Source organism: Parasteatoda tepidariorum, chromosome 2, assembly GCF_982258835.1.
Source record: "Parasteatoda tepidariorum strain Cologne lab strain chromosome 2, Ptep-v5.0, whole genome shotgun sequence".
NCBI classification, from domain to species: domain Eukaryota; kingdom Metazoa; phylum Arthropoda; class Arachnida; order Araneae; family Theridiidae; genus Parasteatoda; species Parasteatoda tepidariorum.
The window spans coordinates 82,952,371-82,972,089 of NC_141756.1; the positions used below are offsets into that span (position 1 = coordinate 82,952,371).

Sequence of the window (19,719 nt, forward strand, 5' to 3'; positions counted from 1 at the left end):
AATTTGTAAAACTGTTTGAGGTGTACATTTTCATCAGAGAAACGAAAATCTATGCAAATCCATTATTATATTTATCATACTTGCTAATTAGTGAGACACCTTAACTAATTTTTACGCATGTGTGTTCCTCGAATAATAAAGATTGAAACCTAATGTATAAAAAAAAACATAAATAATTTTTATTTCGACTGTAGGTTGTTTTGATGTAAATGGGATCCTTAATTTGTGGCTAACTACAATTATTGAGTAGTTTTGGACTTTATTCAGGAGATTTGGACTTTATTTTTAGAAAAGTTATTATGTTTAGAATTGGTATTGATGAAGATTGTACTTTTAATTTTATAACTTTCCAAGTCTGTATACATTCTATTTTTAATACTTGCCAGCGTTTAAATAAGGTCGGTTTAACGCTTGATTTACATTTTTCTTTGTAGCAAGTCAAAACGAGGGTCCAGGATTATGTGCTCTACTCCTAACAGGATTTTCTTACCTTATCATCATCATCACATTTCCTGTATCCCTTCTGTTTTGCGTCAAGGTACTTATATTTTGATCTTGTTATGTTTTTGCATTTTGTTATTTTTTAGTTATGAAATAAATGGTGCTTATTCACGAACCATGTGAGTTCGCTATCAATTTGCTGATTTCTCTGACTTCATGCTTATGTTGTCAAAGATATGAACAAAACAATTATCTCAAATTCTCAATAGATGGGATTTTGTTTCGCCCGATTAGGTGGCATAAGCATTGTCTGATAATCCTTGTTTCTTTTTTTTAAAGGAAATCGTTTCCTAACTGAAAAGGAAATTAATATCTTAAATATGTAATTAAATTAAAAAAAGGTAATTTTGACATCTTCGCTATGTTTTTTTTCTTCGAAACAACCGCTCTTCTTACTGAAGTAAGCTTTAAAAATAGTATCAAAAGTATTAACATATTATCATTTATGATCAATGTTGTCAAAAAAAGTGGTGTTTAAAATCATGCCATATTTGTGTAAATCTATCTCAAATAGACGGCAGAATTTAAAAGCTTAGATCTTGAGTTAGCAGAACTAGCTCACATGTTTAAAATTTGCTGCTATTTAAGTCCACATTGTTAAGTCCTAGTCAGAGTTTCCGGACTTGTCAGGAAAGTCCGGCATCGGAGTTGAACATTTAAACTACCGTCTGTTGAGAAAAACTTAGTTCGCAAAAGTGATTACGTTCCCAGAAATGAATAAAATCACAGTAGTGAATGTGTTCATTTTGAAGCAATATATAATATTTCGCAAAAATCTGTCACATTTCATATTGTTATCAATATTTACTTTAGAAAAAGGTATTTAAATATAAACTTGCATTACTTTATCCTGAACGTTAAAGGAATAAATTTTCCGAATTTAAATTTGTCTACTATGAAAGGGCTAATGCTTGTTAAGCGTTCTAATTAAGTAAACATCGAACTCTAAAATCACATCTCAAACCACATGCCGAAATCGCACCTTGCAAATAATTTTTTTTCCTCGAAAAATATTATAAGTTTAAAAATAACCAGATAATATAGGTTTAGAGCATTCTTTTTTTTTTACAAAAAAAAAAGGTTTTAATAAGTTTATTTTCATAATAAACTGATATTTTCTTTACTACTTGGCTTTATTATTTTTTTAAGGTTCATGAAATTTTTTAACTGTTTTAATCACATTTATTAAATAAAATTCGTCGAATCTACTTATTTAGGTTGTTCAAGAATATGAACGTGCTGTAATTTTCAGATTGGGACGACTTATGAAAGGCGGGGCGAAAGGGCCAGGTAAATATATTAATTTTCGTCGAAATATCTAAAGCAATATTGATGTTTGATAAAGTTTACACGCTTTAAATTTTCATTGTATTATTTTCTCTGTATTAATTTAGTAGTAATTTTGCAATGACCTTTAATAGCTTTCGCTGTTACTAAATTCTATGGAGATCACTTACATATTTTATACCACAGTATGTAGTTACCTAGCAAAAACGCTCAAAACAAAAGCTTTTAAATATATTGTTAATAAAGGAAAAACATGATAAATGATCTTTTGAAAAATTCAAAAAGCCTAATTTCTTTTATCTAGAAACATATCATGGCCAAGCAAGCGAAGTTTTCGTTGTTTTCTTTTATATATAATACAAATTAGTGATGATTTCCCTTTTAAAATCTTATTGCCTCCTGATTTGATTTTAAATTTACAACAATTTTGACGAGGTATTTACAGTCCTGTCATTTACGTACCTAAATAAGTTTCTCATTAACAAAGTTTAACAAAAGTATAATCTAGATTTATGAATTACAGGATAAGTTAATCTAACCCACATAAGAATATGAATATATTCTACTAAAACCAAAAATCATATAAGTTAACCTCGTTCAAGAGTCGAAACCAGCTACACTACTGCTAACGTAAATGACATAAAAGCTTTAAATTTGCTGATCAATTGATGCTTTTAACTAAGTCTGACTTCAAGAACATGCAAAAGAAAACAGAACATCGTAGGTCTTGTGTTTAACTAACCAATACAAATCCAAGGAAAGAACATTTAAAAAATTTTATGTAGGGCTATTGATTAGTTTATTTTTAAGTGTGTCTTATTGAATTTAAAGTTACTTTTAAATAATTAAATACCAAAACATTAAAAAGAATTAAAGGAAGTCGTAATTATAATATCTTTACACATTTTTTGCAGGTATATTTTTCATCATACCGTGCATCGATACCTACTGTAAGGTTGATTTAAGAACAGTCTCCTTCGATGTGCCCCCGCAAGAGGTAAAATAACTATGTTATTAGTTATGTTTAGCGTATCATTAAAAAAAATCTGTTTTGCTTTAAAATTTTAAATTGAAGTAACTGTTTGATTTCGCAGGTATAGGAATAAAATAAATATATTAGTAGATACATACAGTACATGCACATATATAAAAGTATTTCTATAATGTAAAATTATGAATCATTTTACCTTCATGCTTCAAAATGAATTTATTACTTGATATTCTCTACGTAAAATGATTTTCTTGCTATTAACTAACTGCCATTAATTAGACAACAGGTTTTGCCTAGTTTCTGTACTGTTTTTTTTGTAAAAGTACTATTTAATTTCGTATGAAGTAATACAAATATTTGAACGAACATATATAAAAGTTTGAAAAAATAATGTACGCGAATATTTCTATTCATGTTTCTATTATATTCTGCAAAAAAAAAAATTTAAAAAAAAAAATAAAAATAAAAAAAATTTGAAAATACTCACAAAGATCGGCAGCAGAGATTCCAGGTGAAGTCCGTAAAACAATATTTAAACCTTAAATTACTAATCAACTCGTTATTTTACATTGTAACAAATGGATGATGGAATAAACTTGTTGATCTCATGTAAAATTATTTATAAAAATTTATTTTGAACAAAATACGAGTGTTACTCAAAGGAATATTGTGACAATTCTATTCTAACTTCGCCGAGCAGGTGGCTGTGTGGTTAGCGTGCCTGACTACTGAGTCGATGGTTGTGGGTTCGAATCCCGCTCAGGGCATGGATGTTCCTTTCTCCCTCTGTGTTCTAGGTCCCTTCTTCTGTGTGACTGTGTGAATGTGATCCGCCCTATAAACGGATTTGTGGTTGTGTGACGTGGGCGACGCTGCTCCACCGCCATGACTTGGCCATAGGTGCCCACTGGGTAACGAGAAGAGAGTAGCAGTTCTGGCACTCCTGGGCAATGGGACAATACATCCCAAATGTCTGCCATTAAAAAAAAATACTAACTTCAAATTTAACATTTGAACATTTGTTCAGCCTATGTTTGATAAAGACTATTGAGAATTCACATGAACAAATTTATATAGCTCAGTTAAAAAATTAATTGAAATGATATACAAATGAGTTCCTTGTAATAGCTTTCTAGTACCAGAATGTTCTCCAAAGAATCTTCCTGTCATAAGATGTTTATAAATGTAAACTTCCATTTTACTTTTTGGTTGTCTCGTTCTGAAGATCATTTTATATCATTCTGAAATAAATAATATCTGTTTTGATCGCTTTATTCTCAACTTCCTATCTTTAATTGTCTGGGAATGTCTAATCATAAATTAACTTTGTACTTAATTTTATTATTTATAGCACTCAAGACAACTTCAATTACTTACGAAGGATGTTATAACACCTTGTAAGAACAAATTTTAAAAAAAAGGAAAAATATGTCATTTGTATGTACTCTAATAATAAATCAAAACTCACACTTCCCAAACATTATTCATAAGCCTTAATGTGTGCTACCACATATGTTTTAATGAATAATTTATGCGATGAAAGCAATTTGTTTAGTGGAAACGCTGAAAAGCAAACTGTAAGCATTTATGCGATAGGAAAATATTTAGAATTATTTGACTTTCATTTTACTTTAAAATTTGTAAAAGAAAAAATACATCAGTAACTACATTTTAAACAAGCTAAAAATAATATTTTAAACTCATAGATCTGAACGCTTGTGCCTAAAAGTATAAATGAAAATATCAAATAATAAGCAAAGTATCTCAAACTAAGTCGTATTCTATATCCAATTAAAAAATTTATTAAATAAAAATATAGTTTATCCACTGTAAGAACTCCCCTCGCCACAAAGTCTGAAGCCGTCTGCTGCTATGGAAACAAGAATAGTGCATTTCAAGGAGGGTAGCTTCTTTTCAATATAGGGCTAACCAGTAGACAGAAGAAAAAGATTTATTTTCTTACTCCGATCTGAACCAAAACGAATTCTAAACAATGGCCCCATACGCCTACTTGAAATAGTTATACCTCGTTACCATAGTCACCGCCACGGGTCCAGACGAATGACTAGGGGAGTTCTTACTTTAGACAAATTATACTTCTAAGGTTTAAGAGTTCTAGAAAACTGAATAATACTTATCTCTTCTATTATAAGACACAATCCATGATGTTTGGCAATGCTTGTTGAAGATACATAATTTTAGAATACTTCTAGAATAAGGAAGTGTAACATATATACATATTAGGGGTCTCAAAATAAAATTAAATCAAGGAAATAAAAAACAAAAATGCTACTGAAATCTGAGGAATCTTTAGCGGGAAAAGATGGGAAGGAAGCATATCAAAACATGTTTGACTGCCCGATGAAGCTATGAAGTGCTTCCAATAACCACCTTTCAACTCCTTTCTGTTTACTCTGGCAATCAAACAGATTTTGATATTTTCAGTTCACCTTCCTCAGTAGTTGTTCGTTAAATTTTGATAACACTCATGTATTTCACGTTACTTTTTAGGACCCTGGATAAGTATATTTTATTGACTTTATTTTCTACAAAGTCTGAAAATATATGTTAAGCATGGTCATTACAGAACACTCTGTACAACGAAATGTCACTAAACTACTATTATTATCCTTTACATGATTACTATTACTGGAGTATTGATATAATGTACTCTCTTTATTGAACATTATGTTTGCATTATACTATTTTTTTTAAATTTACATTTTCACTTATTTTTAAACTACTAGTAAAATGTTACAATAGCTTTAATCCAAAATCGATCATTATTATATTCCTTATTATTATTCTACAACAATTTAGTTATGTTTATATTATACTTTAACTAATTTTAACTAATAATTGAAGATTATTTTGAGATAGAATAATATAGCTGAATGTTTTGTGACTCATGAATACTTTCATTTAAAGTATTCGTGAGACGCAAAAGTGTTTTTATTTGAGTTACGGTTATTGGAAAACATTTTGTAATCAAGGCACTTGTCTACAAAAGATCTGTGATTGCATCAAATGTATATTTACTTTTTAGGAAAATCAATGATGAAAAAACATTTCTTTTTGATTCTAAGAGAGAATAAATATTCAGCTAATCAAGATGTGTGTTTTAAAAAATGCGCGAACACGTAGAAAGTTGTTTCAGTTGTACGCATTCTTTGCAGAAATATATCTTTGCAGACAAGAATGAGTAAATAAATTTATCGAAGGAAAAAAATTATTATAGAAATTTGTTACAATAATTTATATTAACCCTTTGACGCAGTATGGAACACCAGTGTCCCTTTTATATATTTTTCCTGACTCTCTAGTTATTAGTAATTTCGGTGTGTTTTTATTAGTAGTATATTTATATATAGTATATTTAGTAGTATATTTATATATTAGTAGTATATTTATAGTATATTTCGGTGTTTTTTTAATTAGAAAAATAACCAAATAGTTACTTAAATATCATATTATGTTATCTTAACTATATTTGGACTAAAATATAAAATCCCCATAAAAACACTTTTTTTGTCATTCATAATCAACAATTCATCAATAATTGATTTTGTAAATTAAAAAAAATTCAATGATAAATAACTTATTCTCTTAGATATAAATAACAGCAAATAAGAGCAAATTTAAAAAATTATTGTTTGGAAGTGAGCCGTGTTTGGAAGATTTATCCTTTAGAAGATGTTTCATAGCCGAAAATTCTTAAAATGCTACACATAATTCCACCTATTATTTTCTCCTATTTAGTCCTAAATTAATACAGAATAAAAAAAAAAGTATAAAAATTATGTTTAATAAAAATTCTGCCTCAAAAGATTAAAAAATTTACAACTCTTAATCAACATACCTCTTCCACTTGAATTTTTGAAAAAGATTCTGAAAATATATTGTATTAATGAGTTTAAACTTATATATCTTATTCTGAGTTATTCAAGAAGATTATATTATATTATTATATTATATATCTTATTTTTAGTTATTCAAGAAGATTTGATTAGATTATTATATTATATATCTTATTTAGAGTTATTCAAGAAGATTATATTATATTATTATATATCTTATTTTGAGTTATTCAAGAAGATTATATTATGCATCTTATTTTGAGTTATTCAAGAAGATTATGTTATATTATTATATTATACATCTTATTTTGAGTTATTCAAGAAGATTATATTATATTATTATATTATGTATCTTATTTTGAGTTATTCAAGAAGATTTGATTAGATTATTATATTATTATATTATATATCTTATTTCGAGTTATTCAAGAAGATTAGATTGGATTATTAAATTATATATCTTATTTCGAGTTATTCAAGAAGATTTTCCTCTCATTAAAAGTGTAAGGTCTTATTACCATCATCACAGCTATTGAATATTTTTATTCGTCCCAACTGTTAGGTTAGAAAAATCGAAATTTTAATTATTTTGTTGTTTCTAATGGCACTTGGACAAACTAAGCTCGCCAGTCATGACCATGCTCATTTCGTCTGACAAGAAAGCTCCGCAAGTTAGAAACTACGTATTATCTCAGAACCCCAGATGGTATCACAACTCATTCATGAGGCCATTTTCTCAATTTAGACATAGATCTGCAGAGGAAGGAAATTTTTTTCCAGATCCCTGTGCCCATAGTATTGCTAAGCGACCGATGACTGGACTTTCGATTCCGTAGATTTTACTGGCACGTAATTCGCACATACTTGATGGGTTTCAACGGAGTCGAGGTTTCGAATCCCTGCTCCTCCAGACCGGAGCCCAATTCTCTAACCACTAGGTTACCGCGGCCCTTAACTTTAATTATTAACTTTGTTTATACTAATAAATACTTTGGTTCGTTTTACACTAAAATTGGAACTTTCCACTTTATACCTGAAATGAATTACGGAATGCTAATGATTGCAAGATAACAAAATTTGACGATCAAATTTACCCGCGCCTGTTAACATAGTTAAATGCATGCAATGTGCAGATGCGAGCTATGTTATAATTACCTATCTCAAACACACTAGTAAATACGTAATTTTAGATATAGGCTTTGTATTTTGTGTATAGGCAATAAGTGCCATTTCTGCAAAATTATAAAACAAGAGTGAACTAAAAGTTTTCTATAATGCCTTGTTTGTTATTTATTACCAGTCAGTTACCTAATGCGAGTATACAAAAATTACTATGTTCATATATTCCTAAAATTAACTGTGTAAAACTAATTTCTATTTGACCCTCCGTCGTGGTATTGCGGTTGAAAAAAAATTACGTCGATAATCACCTACATATTTTATAAAATTGATTTTAAACGCAGGTTCTGTCGACAATTCGATTAAACTATCTATACATTAAAAATGTTTTCTCTTCATCCAGATTTTGTCGAAGGACAGCGTAACCGTTGCAGTGGATGCTGTGGTCTATTATAGAATCAGCAACGCAACCATCGCCGTGTCGAATGTGGAAGATTACGGACACTCAACTCGGCTTCTGGCTGCCACAACTCTCCGTAATGTACTCGGAACTAAAAACCTCTCTGAAATCCTCTCTGAAAGGGAATCCATCTCACATGTAATGCAGGTATTTACGAGTCTTTTAGATTTCGTAATTTTATATACTCTTCCTTTTTCTATTATATTCTCTTATATTACAAAATGAATAGAGTGCATATTTTTCATTCACATATTGCTGCAACAGAGATATGCAATCATCGTAACAAACTTGAGCCATTTGCGGTCGCATTAAGTTATTCATAATTTTCATACATTTTATTTTTGTTGAACGAACATAATAAGACAGATGAAGAAAAAAATATTTTTAACAAAAAAAAACGCTATTACAATTAAACGCAATTTGTAAAACATTATTCTGCAAACCTCTAAAGTACATTGATTTAAGTGAACAGCATTGTTCAATACTATATGATCAGTATGATTCTTTTCTGTCTTGATTATAATAGACATACGGATTGTTAAAGGTTAGTTTCCGAATTGCAATTAAAATGAATGTCATCCTAACACTAGTCATGATTTTTCGTAATTACATTTACTTACGAAAATAAATCATTTATTTAAAAATGAATAAAAATGTAGAATTTGTGAAACATACAAACATATAAATTACCTAATAAATACATAAAATATATAGAATATTTAGAGAAAAAAATGCATGTCTCACGATAGGATAATTTCAGTAGAGATGCTGGACCTTAATTTTAACAATTGTTTACAAGATACAACCCAGTTCATATCATAAATGCAGTGTAGAATTAATAAAGTATTGATTTGTGTGTTTGTCCTTTTTTTTCATTTCTTAAACCACAAATTTTCGAAGCTTGGCCCTGACCCAATAGCGTGGTCATTGTATCACCTCTTAGGACATTCCTTTTACACCCGAACCATCTTCGCAAGAAAAGCATATTTGCTGTGCGTTATGCTGCATAGAAACACTAAATCTTAGATAAGCCTATGAATCGAACCCATGACCCTTCGGTTTCAACGAGAAGTGAGGGCTATTATTAAATCAACCGTGCCACTAGAATGCAACAGAGCTTACCAGTGCTATATTTTATGATAAATTACACTAAGGATCTTAGCTGTTTTCAAATTTGCAATCAGTTTCTCTCTCAAACTACAGTTTTTCTTTAAATTATATTTCTTGTCGAAGTTAAAAAAAAATTATATACCACAATGGGTCACATAAATGTCGCAACAAACTTCTAGGGAAGGAACACATCATTAGGATTAAAAATGCATCTGAACCCTTGACAGAAATGTCGTCATACGCCACTTGGGGCACTTCTCTATAATGAACTGTTTCTTCATCCGCTTCTGAACAATTCGACTCTACGACTCTCGAAGCGACCCCCTATTATATATAACGTTTTTTTAAACTTGTAGATTTCGACAAAAATATAGACTAAAAATATCATTTTTAAAAACAAATTTGGAGCTTGAAGAGCATAACTGATTTTAGGTTTGAAATCCCCACACACAAATTAGACAAGATCAAGTACTCGTATAAAGCCTCATTATTGGCGTTAATATTTGATAAATTTTCAGCTATTCTTTATGATAAATGTTCCTCTTTGAAATTATCATTTAACCTGAAATGAAATAAATCTCTGGATTTTATCTCAGTAAATAATTTACCCAAGCAATGAAAATGTCTCTGTTAACCAAGTTTTTATCTATTTCAGTCTAGTTTAGATGAAGCTACAGACCCATGGGGAGTTAAAGTGGAAAGAGTTGAAATGTGAGCCTTTAAAATTTGAATTAAAAATTTTCATATCTAAGTGTGATTTTATTCTCTTATTAAAATTGGATGTTTTTGTTTGGATATAAATAACTTTTAATGCTCTTCAATTTCACAATTCTTTAAATATAATGAAGTAAAAAATGACATGCAAATTTACAATTTAAAAACATAAATGATAAAACCCCGTTGTTTTGGCAACAATTTTTATAGCACGAGTAAAACAATGCCTAAAAAATTAATTATTTGTATGTGTTGCTTCTGCGCGTTTTTCTCATAGCATTTTACAGAGGAATGTCTTGTTTTGTCGTTCATTAAGAAATAGTTGTGCTTTTTTTTCCCACGATAACAAATCAGACTTGCCAACTCTTTGGATAAAAGCCAAGGGCTCTGGATTTTATATTAGTGTTGGCGCACCGAATTTTTTCCCCGCATATGTGTCTGATTGATTAATACTTAATTGATAATTAGAAATGACCCACATACGTCTCAATGTTAGCTAATTTTTTGTCAGCATAAAGAAATCATGAATATATTATTTTAATAGAATTTTAGGTTAGTATAATTTTTTTTTTCTGAAATAATCAGATTTGTACTAAATTTCAGTTTTCTTCAGCGGAAATAAGAAAAAACATTGTTAAAATAAATTTGTAATCTTCTTAAATAATTTTTTGCCTAGACTTTTAGACTTGCCTTAGTACTTTACAGTTAACCGAGGGCAACCAAAAAGTCGTCAAAAGCGTAGAACTCCGCCTACTTTTTTGGATGTTTTTCAATTTTTTAAACACGTAAAAAAATATATATATATAAATAAATAAATAAAAAATTTAAAAATAGTTTCATTTTCTTGCGTCCGGCAAACCGAAAATTATATTTAGCTTTAGCGGCGAAATTCAAGACGAGCGGTGTTGAATCCCTTTAATATATTTTTATTTAGTTCTTATTTTCCATCAAAAACATTTCTAACTTTAAAAAATAGATAAACAAATAAATTTCTTAAGTTAAATGCCTTAATTTATGAGCCATTTTAATTACATTGCATGCAGCATCATTTGATCATTTATATTAGACATTAGTGTTATTAAATAATAATGCTGTTGAATTGCTGTTGTAATGAATTAATAATGCAACAGATAAATTATTTTCAACAAAGTATAATGATTCATTATTAATGCGTATTAAATACAATGGCGAATCATGAAAGTGATGCATATATCTATTTGCAGCAAAGACGTCCGTTTGCCTGTACAATTGCAACGAGCAATGGCAGCTGAAGCCGAAGCAGCCAGGGAAGCTAGAGCAAAAGTAAGATTATTTACTATCTTTAACAATAATAAAATAATTCATAATAATAATATGCTTACAATAATGTATTTAATATTAATAATATATAATAATAAAAATTATAGAAAAAATAACAGGCATTTTTTTTCTGATTTTTATGGCTAAAAGCCTACGCAGAGTCGGACATAAAAATATATTCTTTATTATTTTTGATATCAATAAAATTTTTCATTACAAAAAACATCCACAGTTCTTTATTTTGTTGCACACAAAATAAAAAACAAAAAGCACAACATCTAAAAACTTTTGATCTAGTGATAAAATTGTCACGAGCTAAGATCCAAATTTAGTAGGTTGAGGATCAAATTGAAATATGCTACTTTTCTTGTATATTGTGCGAATGGTATTTTAACTTATGAAATCAGGTTACGTACGTTGTACGAACGAACATACCTTATTTACTGTTAGTTTTTAGTTCTTGATTCTTTAAGTATTGGTTGGTAGCCAGAATCTTTATAATATGATCCCATTAAGTAAGAAAGCCTTCGAAAATTTGAGCCTTTCATTCGCAATTTAGTTTCTTTTTTCTTTTCTTTTTTTTTTCGTAAATTTTTTACGTATTTTGCTGTACCTGTTCCATTTAATAGACTCGAAAATTTTTTGAACCAATTCATTTTTCAAAATGCAATTCAATGTTAAAAAGAATTTTTTTATTGAATTAAAAATTTATTTACTTAATTTAACTTGTGTGATTTTAACTGAGAAAATTCAATCCCGTTAAAATTTTCTCAAGAAAGAAAATTTTTCAAATAATACTTTTTTTTAATCTTTATTACTCAGAAACTATTTGGACACTACTGCTTAAATTTTTTACTTTGCCATTTAAAACTATGTTGTAGAAATTAAAGTTAAAGTTTTATGCTTTGCAACTCAAAAAATTTTCGATTGGTATTTAATAAATTTTTAAAAAATTATAAATAATTTTTAAAAATTATATTTGCGCATTTTGAGCTGTGTCCATTTTTGTAAGCACACATTCTGTGTTATGTTCCGTATAAAAAGTTCATCGACGATGTGTTCTTTATCAACGTTTATAAAATAAAACACACACATATTAAATAGAAATAAATTCCTTTGTAGGTAATTGCTGCAGAAGGTGAACAGAGGGCCTCGCGAGCATTGAAGGAAGCTTCAGAAGTCATACAAGACTCTCCAGCAGCTCTGCAACTGCGCTACCTGCAGACCCTCAATTCCATAGCGGCTGAAAAGAACTCAACCATTGTGTTTCCCTTGCCTATGGAACTATTCAGGGGCATGCAGAGGAACAAATGAAAAGCAAATAAAAAAAACACGCATTCATAAGGCTTAACATGTTTAAAGCCTTGTTGGCACATGCTTTTCGTCTCACTCGGGCCACGAACACAATTTAGGTATGTTGCGCGAGCAGCATCGGAATGTGTACAGAGAGGAGTTGTACGAAAATGTATATTTCACAGAACATCAATTTGGTTCCTTTTGTCTTATTTCTCTCCCACCCTGCACACTATTTGTGAGCAAACATGTATAATCCTTTCTACTTTCCTTTATCCACCTGTGAATGTGTATTTTGGAGTAAGATGGTAAAGGCAGGGAGGTTAATATTCCAAATGTATAAAAGAAAATTCGTTTGTAGAAGGACGAAATATTTACGCGAATGTTTAAGCTTTTTGCCTTATATATCTAAAGTGGAGCATGCCTCAACTTCGTCTTTTTGCTCAAATGTTAATTAAGCTTTTTAATACTTGCTGTTACAATTCCAGAGTAGAATAGGGAAGTGGGTGTCTTATAATTTTCAGCAAATCAAAATTCATCCAATTCTATGAAACCCAGGGCCTGATTTATCATAAGACCTGAGAGGCTCAGGCCTAGGGTCCCTAAGTTTCTGAGGTCCCTCTAAATGCTACAAATATTCCTTCATGATTTTCTTTATTAATTGACGATTTGAATCTGGAGTTAACCAATAGTGAAATAAATATTAACTCAAATTTACAAATATACCAAAAAAAATTTATGATATCAATAACTGAAAAGCATTTTGTAACTAAATATGTAAGTTTGGTCTGAAATTATGGTTAAGAAGGCCTCCCAGAGTTATGTGCCAACAGTCGCCGGATTTCTAAATCAGGCCCTGATGAAATTATTATTTATTGAACGAATATGTTTTAATTCGTATTGTTGTAGTTAAGTCTAAACTAGATCATATGACCTTTTTGTGGTTTTAAGTAAATTCTCGTTAAAAACACGTACACTGTACCTCGCGTGTATAAGATATGTGCAATATTTTTACATATCATAGATATTGTGTATCCTATCACAAAAATTAGTTAATTCGAAATTTTGATCTAAGCAGATGTTTTATAAATTTTTCTGAAGAAGTATTATTTCACGTATTTTATAATAACAAAATTACATAAACAATCTAGTTGAGTTTTGAATTCAATTATTGTGTTTAATTTCTCAATTATTGTGTTTTAATTTGAATATATTTTATTATGTAAGGTATTCCTGTAATCGCCACCATTAATAAACACTTTTAGAATCGTTGACAAAAAGATTACACATTATGATTCGTAAATAAGTACTTAAGCGAGTAAAAAAGAAGAAAACTGATCAAAATCTATCACTAGAGAAGAAGACAAAATTAAAAGCATCCAAACAGGTTTGATTGCCTGGTGAAAGTTGGAGGTGTTTCTAACTATAGCTTATTATTTATTAAACATTTATTATTGGTTAAAAGTTAGTTTTCCTTTTTGTAACTAAAAAAGAGGCAGTGCATAAACAAAAACTATAGAAAGGAAATGGTCTTTTACCTAAATAAGTAGGGAATATCGGGCAAAAGTCCATGTGTCCCTGCCAGGTTATTATTAAAATTATTATTACTCGAATACATTACGATAACTAAAAATGCACGCCTTCCTAATTAAGGTAAAATTAAATATGAATCTAACTTGTTGCACCAAGAAATTACTTTCAACTTATACTAATATACTATATCATATTTGTACTAATTAAAAACAATCTACATTTACGATTACTTATTAAATAATCGCAGTTTATTTACTAAAAAATAATCATTGTCATTGTCTACAATGTCTAGGCAATGATTGAAATGCTAGTCATCTGCTGGTCAAATTTTAGCATTGTACAGAATTCCGGATTTTCAACGTTGCTGGTAACATGCATATTATAAATATCAAAATCTCTGTATGTTGTAGCTAATATTTCAAGGTGATAGAATTGTAATTATTCCACATAGCAAAAAACTTTGAAATTATTTTTACCAAACATTGTAGATTTGAAAAAAATTTAGGCATAGCCCTTTTTTAGCGGATGAAATAATTTAATAACATTTTTTGCTCGGATCTTTTAGGTACAATGGTGCTAACGAGTTCGTTTCTTACTTTTTATAAATAAAAATTCGCTTTTACGATATTATATCTTTCAATGTAAGTACAATGACTTGTAAGCTTTAGTCAATTTCAGAGGAGAATTTTTACAGCAGTTGGAAATAGAATTTTATGCGAATTTTTGCTGCATGAAATACGTCAAAGATCTTATTGGTGTACACGAATAATAATTAGACGATATTCTTAAGATACAATACTTTTCATGAAAACATATTCATAAGTGGTCTCTAAACTGTAAATAATATAATGTGTGCTAAAACCTTCAAATTTATGCTAATATTTTATTGTTAGAAATTGGTGTTCACGTTGAACCACAACAACTTGCAAATTTGCTTCAACCCTCATACGGTTCTAAGTTGAACCATATTATTATGCAAATTAAGCTATTCGATTAACCTGATTAAATGGTTCAATTTGAAGGACAGCATGGTTCAATCGTATTAAGTTTGCAGCACAACGAACACGAAATTAAGATTCATTATGGCTCAGTGTGGAAAAAATTTCTTCGAGAGCATACAAATTCTGTAAGAAGTTGATGAACTTACGGTACTAACATAATGTAAGTAGAACCATATTGTGTTAATCAAACCATTTGATGATCTGATACAATGGTTTAGCTTGAAGAAATACATGGTTAAGTTAAACATCGTATTAAGTTTGCTGCAAACGAGCACGTAATTAAGATTCATCATGTTTCAGTGTTGAACCAATTTCTTTGAGAGCGTTCAGATTCTGTCAGAAGTTGATGAATTTACGATACTAACATACGGTGCTAAGTTGAACCATATTATTGTGCAAATTTAACCATTTAATTTATCAGATGCAATGGTTCAACTTAAAGAAATACATGGTTCAAATAAACACCGTATTATGTTTGCAGCAAACAAGCACGAAATCAAGATTCATTATGGTTTAACGTTTCACCAATTTCTTCAAGAACGTACAGATTCTGTCAGAAGCTGATGAACTTTCCATAGTTTTCATGAACAAATATTGATAAATGTGGTATCATCATTCATTCATTAGTTATTATAACAATTATACTGTAATTAGTTATAATACTTAGCAATTATCGATAACTAATACGTAATTATTGGTAGTTATAACTATAAATATCGATTGAATATTAATGCCTGAAAATTATTAATGAATTATTTATTTATGTTAATATTAACTCATTTGATTACATTCTTTGCATATAATGCTACACATGAAAACATATTCAGAAGTGATTTTTTTCCTAACTTAGTGCCAAAACATTATGTTTTAGGTAAAAAATTTCAGAGTTTATCAGATATTACGACAAATTACTTCCTATAGTTTAAATGAACATATATATTAAATATGACATTATTATTAATCAATAAATTAAGAATGTATTAGAATATATCAATATTTTAACCAGTAATTATTAAATATAATAATATAACACTACTGATAAGTAATTATTTTTAATCCACGATCTTTTGATATCATTTATAACTAATTTATAATAATTTATTGTTAAATATTTATAAATGTGATTGAGTAATAAATTGGATGTAATAATTACCAACTATATTAATAAAATATAATAATTAAAAATTATCAATATGTATTAGTGAGTTTCGTTTGTCTTTTTTATAAATTTTTATTAGAGTATGTTTTGAAATTTAGCACGGCAGCATTTTTGAAGCTCATGTTTGTATAATTTTCATTTTGTAGATTATTGTTTTACTTTCTTTTATATGTGCCTTGTATTGATCTCAAAATATACTGATATTATAATGCTTGAAATCTCATTGTTACTGAAAAATATTAGAATTAAACGTGTCATATAAAAATAAAAATTCAAAATTTTTGTTTTGTGCATATATTTGCAATGCTCGCAGATTTTTTCAATTTCATTCTAATTGCGAATGCGTGTGAGAGCAATAAACAACGTTAAAAAACAGAGTTGTAATAATGGTGATGAGGGTCTCGCATTCCTATGAATAAATCTTATTTAATAACCGGTGGTAAACAGCGCGACACAATTCTTAGATTACAACTATCAACGTTCAAACCCGTTGTCTTGTAATTTTGCAACCAACACAGAAGACAAGGGGAATCCTTGATCGAGAATTGGGACAAACCAGCCTTCGTGGAAGACTTTTTAATGGAACTAACCCGCATTTGCGTTACAAGGAAAATCACGAAAATCTTTCACCGTTAGCCAGACGGCGAGAGGATTCTAATCCATGATCCGTCAATTACTTAGTATATTTTATGTTAGCAATGTGGTCGGTGCTAACAGGGAGCAAAATTCGTATAAATTGGGAAGCGAATTTGGAAGCGAACGCTCAAACTTATGAGCCACCTTAGCTTTTCTTATAAATATTGATGTCTATGACTATAAATTCTCTTTATAACTATAAATTTTCCTTATAACTATAAATTCCCCTTATAACTACATATTTCTGTAACTATAAATGCTTAAGAGATGTGAGCGATAGTTATTTCAAAAATGTTATACGTTATAAATTGTGTTATTATCGGTGATAAACTACCCGTCCCTATCTGATTTATGGCTGTATCAAAGTTTATTTTTGCAACCATGTAAGTTTTAACCCAATAAAGAAACCAAAGGTTCTGAATCGAGATATGAGACAATCTTGCCTTCTTAGCAAACTTTTCGGATTGAACTAACTCCGAATTTGCGTTATAGAAAAAAAGAACACGAAAACTTCTCAAGGTTAGCCCGACGGAAAGAGGACTCTAATCCGTGTCTCGTCTTCCGCTGTTGAATAATTTTTCCTTATTTGGACCGATCGTGAGCTTTTAGTCGTATATGAATGGAGCTACATCTGGCAGGATCCGAATCTTCGGGGCACATTGACAACAGAACAGTTCATACAGAAATCATCTTTAATTGTAGTCATTAAAGAAGTACTACCATTTAATAATTACTCAATACCTGGCCTACCAAGTCATATTTTCATTCCTTAGTTATCACCAGGACCCGGTTTTTAGCCACAAGAACCAGTACTAAGTACACGTCCCGACATATTTTACCGGGTATCTAGTGCAGAGTAAAATTCATTAATGTTCGATACAAACATAATTATAATTTAAGTAGGCTTAAAATTATTCATGTATGTATCTTTGGAAATTGAAGTATTTCATCAGTTTCTTAATAATCAAGCTGAAATTTCTGTTGAGGTACGACATATTTAACTTTTGTGAAGAATTTTAATTCTGGAAAATCTTGGTAAAATGGGAAACTTCGGAAATGGGAAATCTAAGGCTAAAAACTAGTTTAACTAAATTATGTAATATGATAGTAAAATAAATATAAAATTAGAGAAAAGGACATATATATTGATATTTTTTAAAGTTATCAAAATCATGATGGAAGAAATTCACAGATAACAGCAAGGAAAATCTGGATGTGTATTACTGTTATTCTAATTTTGCTTCCATATGCTATATATGCACATGCTTAAATATGCTATATTTTTTTTAATGTAGATGATTAAAAATTAATGGTCGTGTTGCTAAAATATTTTTAAAAATCCTCCATTTAACAGAAACTGCATTAATTAACGCTATTAAAAATTAAGTAAATGAAATAAAATTTTCATTTTTATTAGAAGTCTCCACTTCATTGAAAAGTTTTAAATCAATCATTCTAAATCCGCAATGTCCCTCCAAATTTACTCTATAAACCATTTTTTTTTTTAAATTTAGTTAAAGGAAATATCTAAAAATGAGACAAATGTTTTTATTTATTTTAAAGCAACAAATTTTATTAGAATTTTATCTAGTAAAATGGAAAATAAAATTTTTATATTGTTTTGCATAAATGTTATAATAGCCGACCTGGTTCAATATTAAATTTCCACGGGGTACCCGGACCCGGCAAAATTTTTAGTGTTGGTAATCTCTAGCAGCCATATCATTTATGTCTTACTGCCACGAGATTAACCTTAGGTTTTTTTTTGTTTTTTTTTTTGTTGCTTTTTTCTCTTAAGGCTCCAGATAATACGAATGGGGCTTAATTTCATTCAGAATGGAAAATTTCTCCTGATAGCTCATTACACTTTACTGCTTCGTTCGCAATGGCAAGGATAAGAAGATAACAGTTTATTGATTTTAAATACACTTGAATACACTTGTTCAGCACTCATTATCGTATTCTTCAAAATATCTTTGCAACCTAACCTAACATGTCTTTTACAACGCAATAACCTAACCTAAACATGTTATTAACATAGAGTACCTAAGTAGTTAGGTTAGGTTAGTATCTAACCTAAAAATGTAAACTTTACCTAACCTAACCTAAACATGTCTTTCACAAAGCTTGAAATTTTCCCGAACATAAAAGATATTACCTTGCGCATTTTTTTTCTCTTTTTTTTGGTGTGTGTGTGTAAATGAAGAAAAAGGCGTTTGCTTACATTTTTCAACGGTCATTTATGCGTAAAAAAAAGTTTCTTAGGCAAATGTTTCCCACAGCTGTTTGTCACAGTGACGATTTGCTACACTAAAGTTCTATACCACCTCATTTGTGCCCTGCTCTGCCAAATTCAGCGCTTTCACATAAGACGTTTGATGCATGCTCATACTCCACAGAATGAAGCAAGCGATCGACCTAGTCAACCAATTAAAAAGTTGTAGTTTAAAGAGAAATCACCAGTTCAGAATAATTCTGTTCCCTGACGTTAATAATTTATTAAGTTCCACAGGATACAATGAGAATTCTTTCACATACGAATGAAAACCAGATTGGTGGAAATATTTATTCGCGAAAAACTAGCAAAGAGTGTTTTTTTCGCATACCCGAAAATTAAAATCAGTGGGAATGGTACAAGCAGTACTGGGGGCAGCAGTACACGCAAAAGATTCAGAGATGCGAGTGAGAACTTGATTAGTTAAAAATATTTTGGACTCGAAAACTGTGCCAATAAATTTTCCGCTTGTATTTCCGAATTT

The 19,719-nt window shown here is 29.6% G+C and overlaps 1 protein-coding gene across 5 annotated transcripts in view; it reads left to right on the plus strand.

The window, feature by feature from the left end:
- The window catches only part of LOC107441665 (band 7 protein AGAP004871), a 101,585-nt gene extending 87,620 nt beyond the window's left edge, over positions 1-13,965 (plus strand). For all 5 annotated transcript variants that reach the window (XM_021148361.4, XM_021148369.4, XM_071177766.2 and 2 more), the window contains 7 exons: positions 435-538; positions 1,719-1,791; positions 2,703-2,785; positions 8,159-8,362; positions 9,981-10,036; positions 11,263-11,341; positions 12,461-13,965. In XM_021148361.4, the coding sequence (XP_021004020.1) occupies positions 435-538; positions 1,719-1,791; positions 2,703-2,785; positions 8,159-8,362; positions 9,981-10,036; positions 11,263-11,341; positions 12,461-12,652 (791 nt within the window). In that variant the 3' untranslated portion in view covers positions 12,653-13,965. The remainder of the gene's footprint in view (positions 1-434; positions 539-1,718; positions 1,792-2,702; positions 2,786-8,158; positions 8,363-9,980; positions 10,037-11,262; positions 11,342-12,460) is intronic.
- Positions 13,966-19,719: the final 5,754 nt, after the last annotated feature.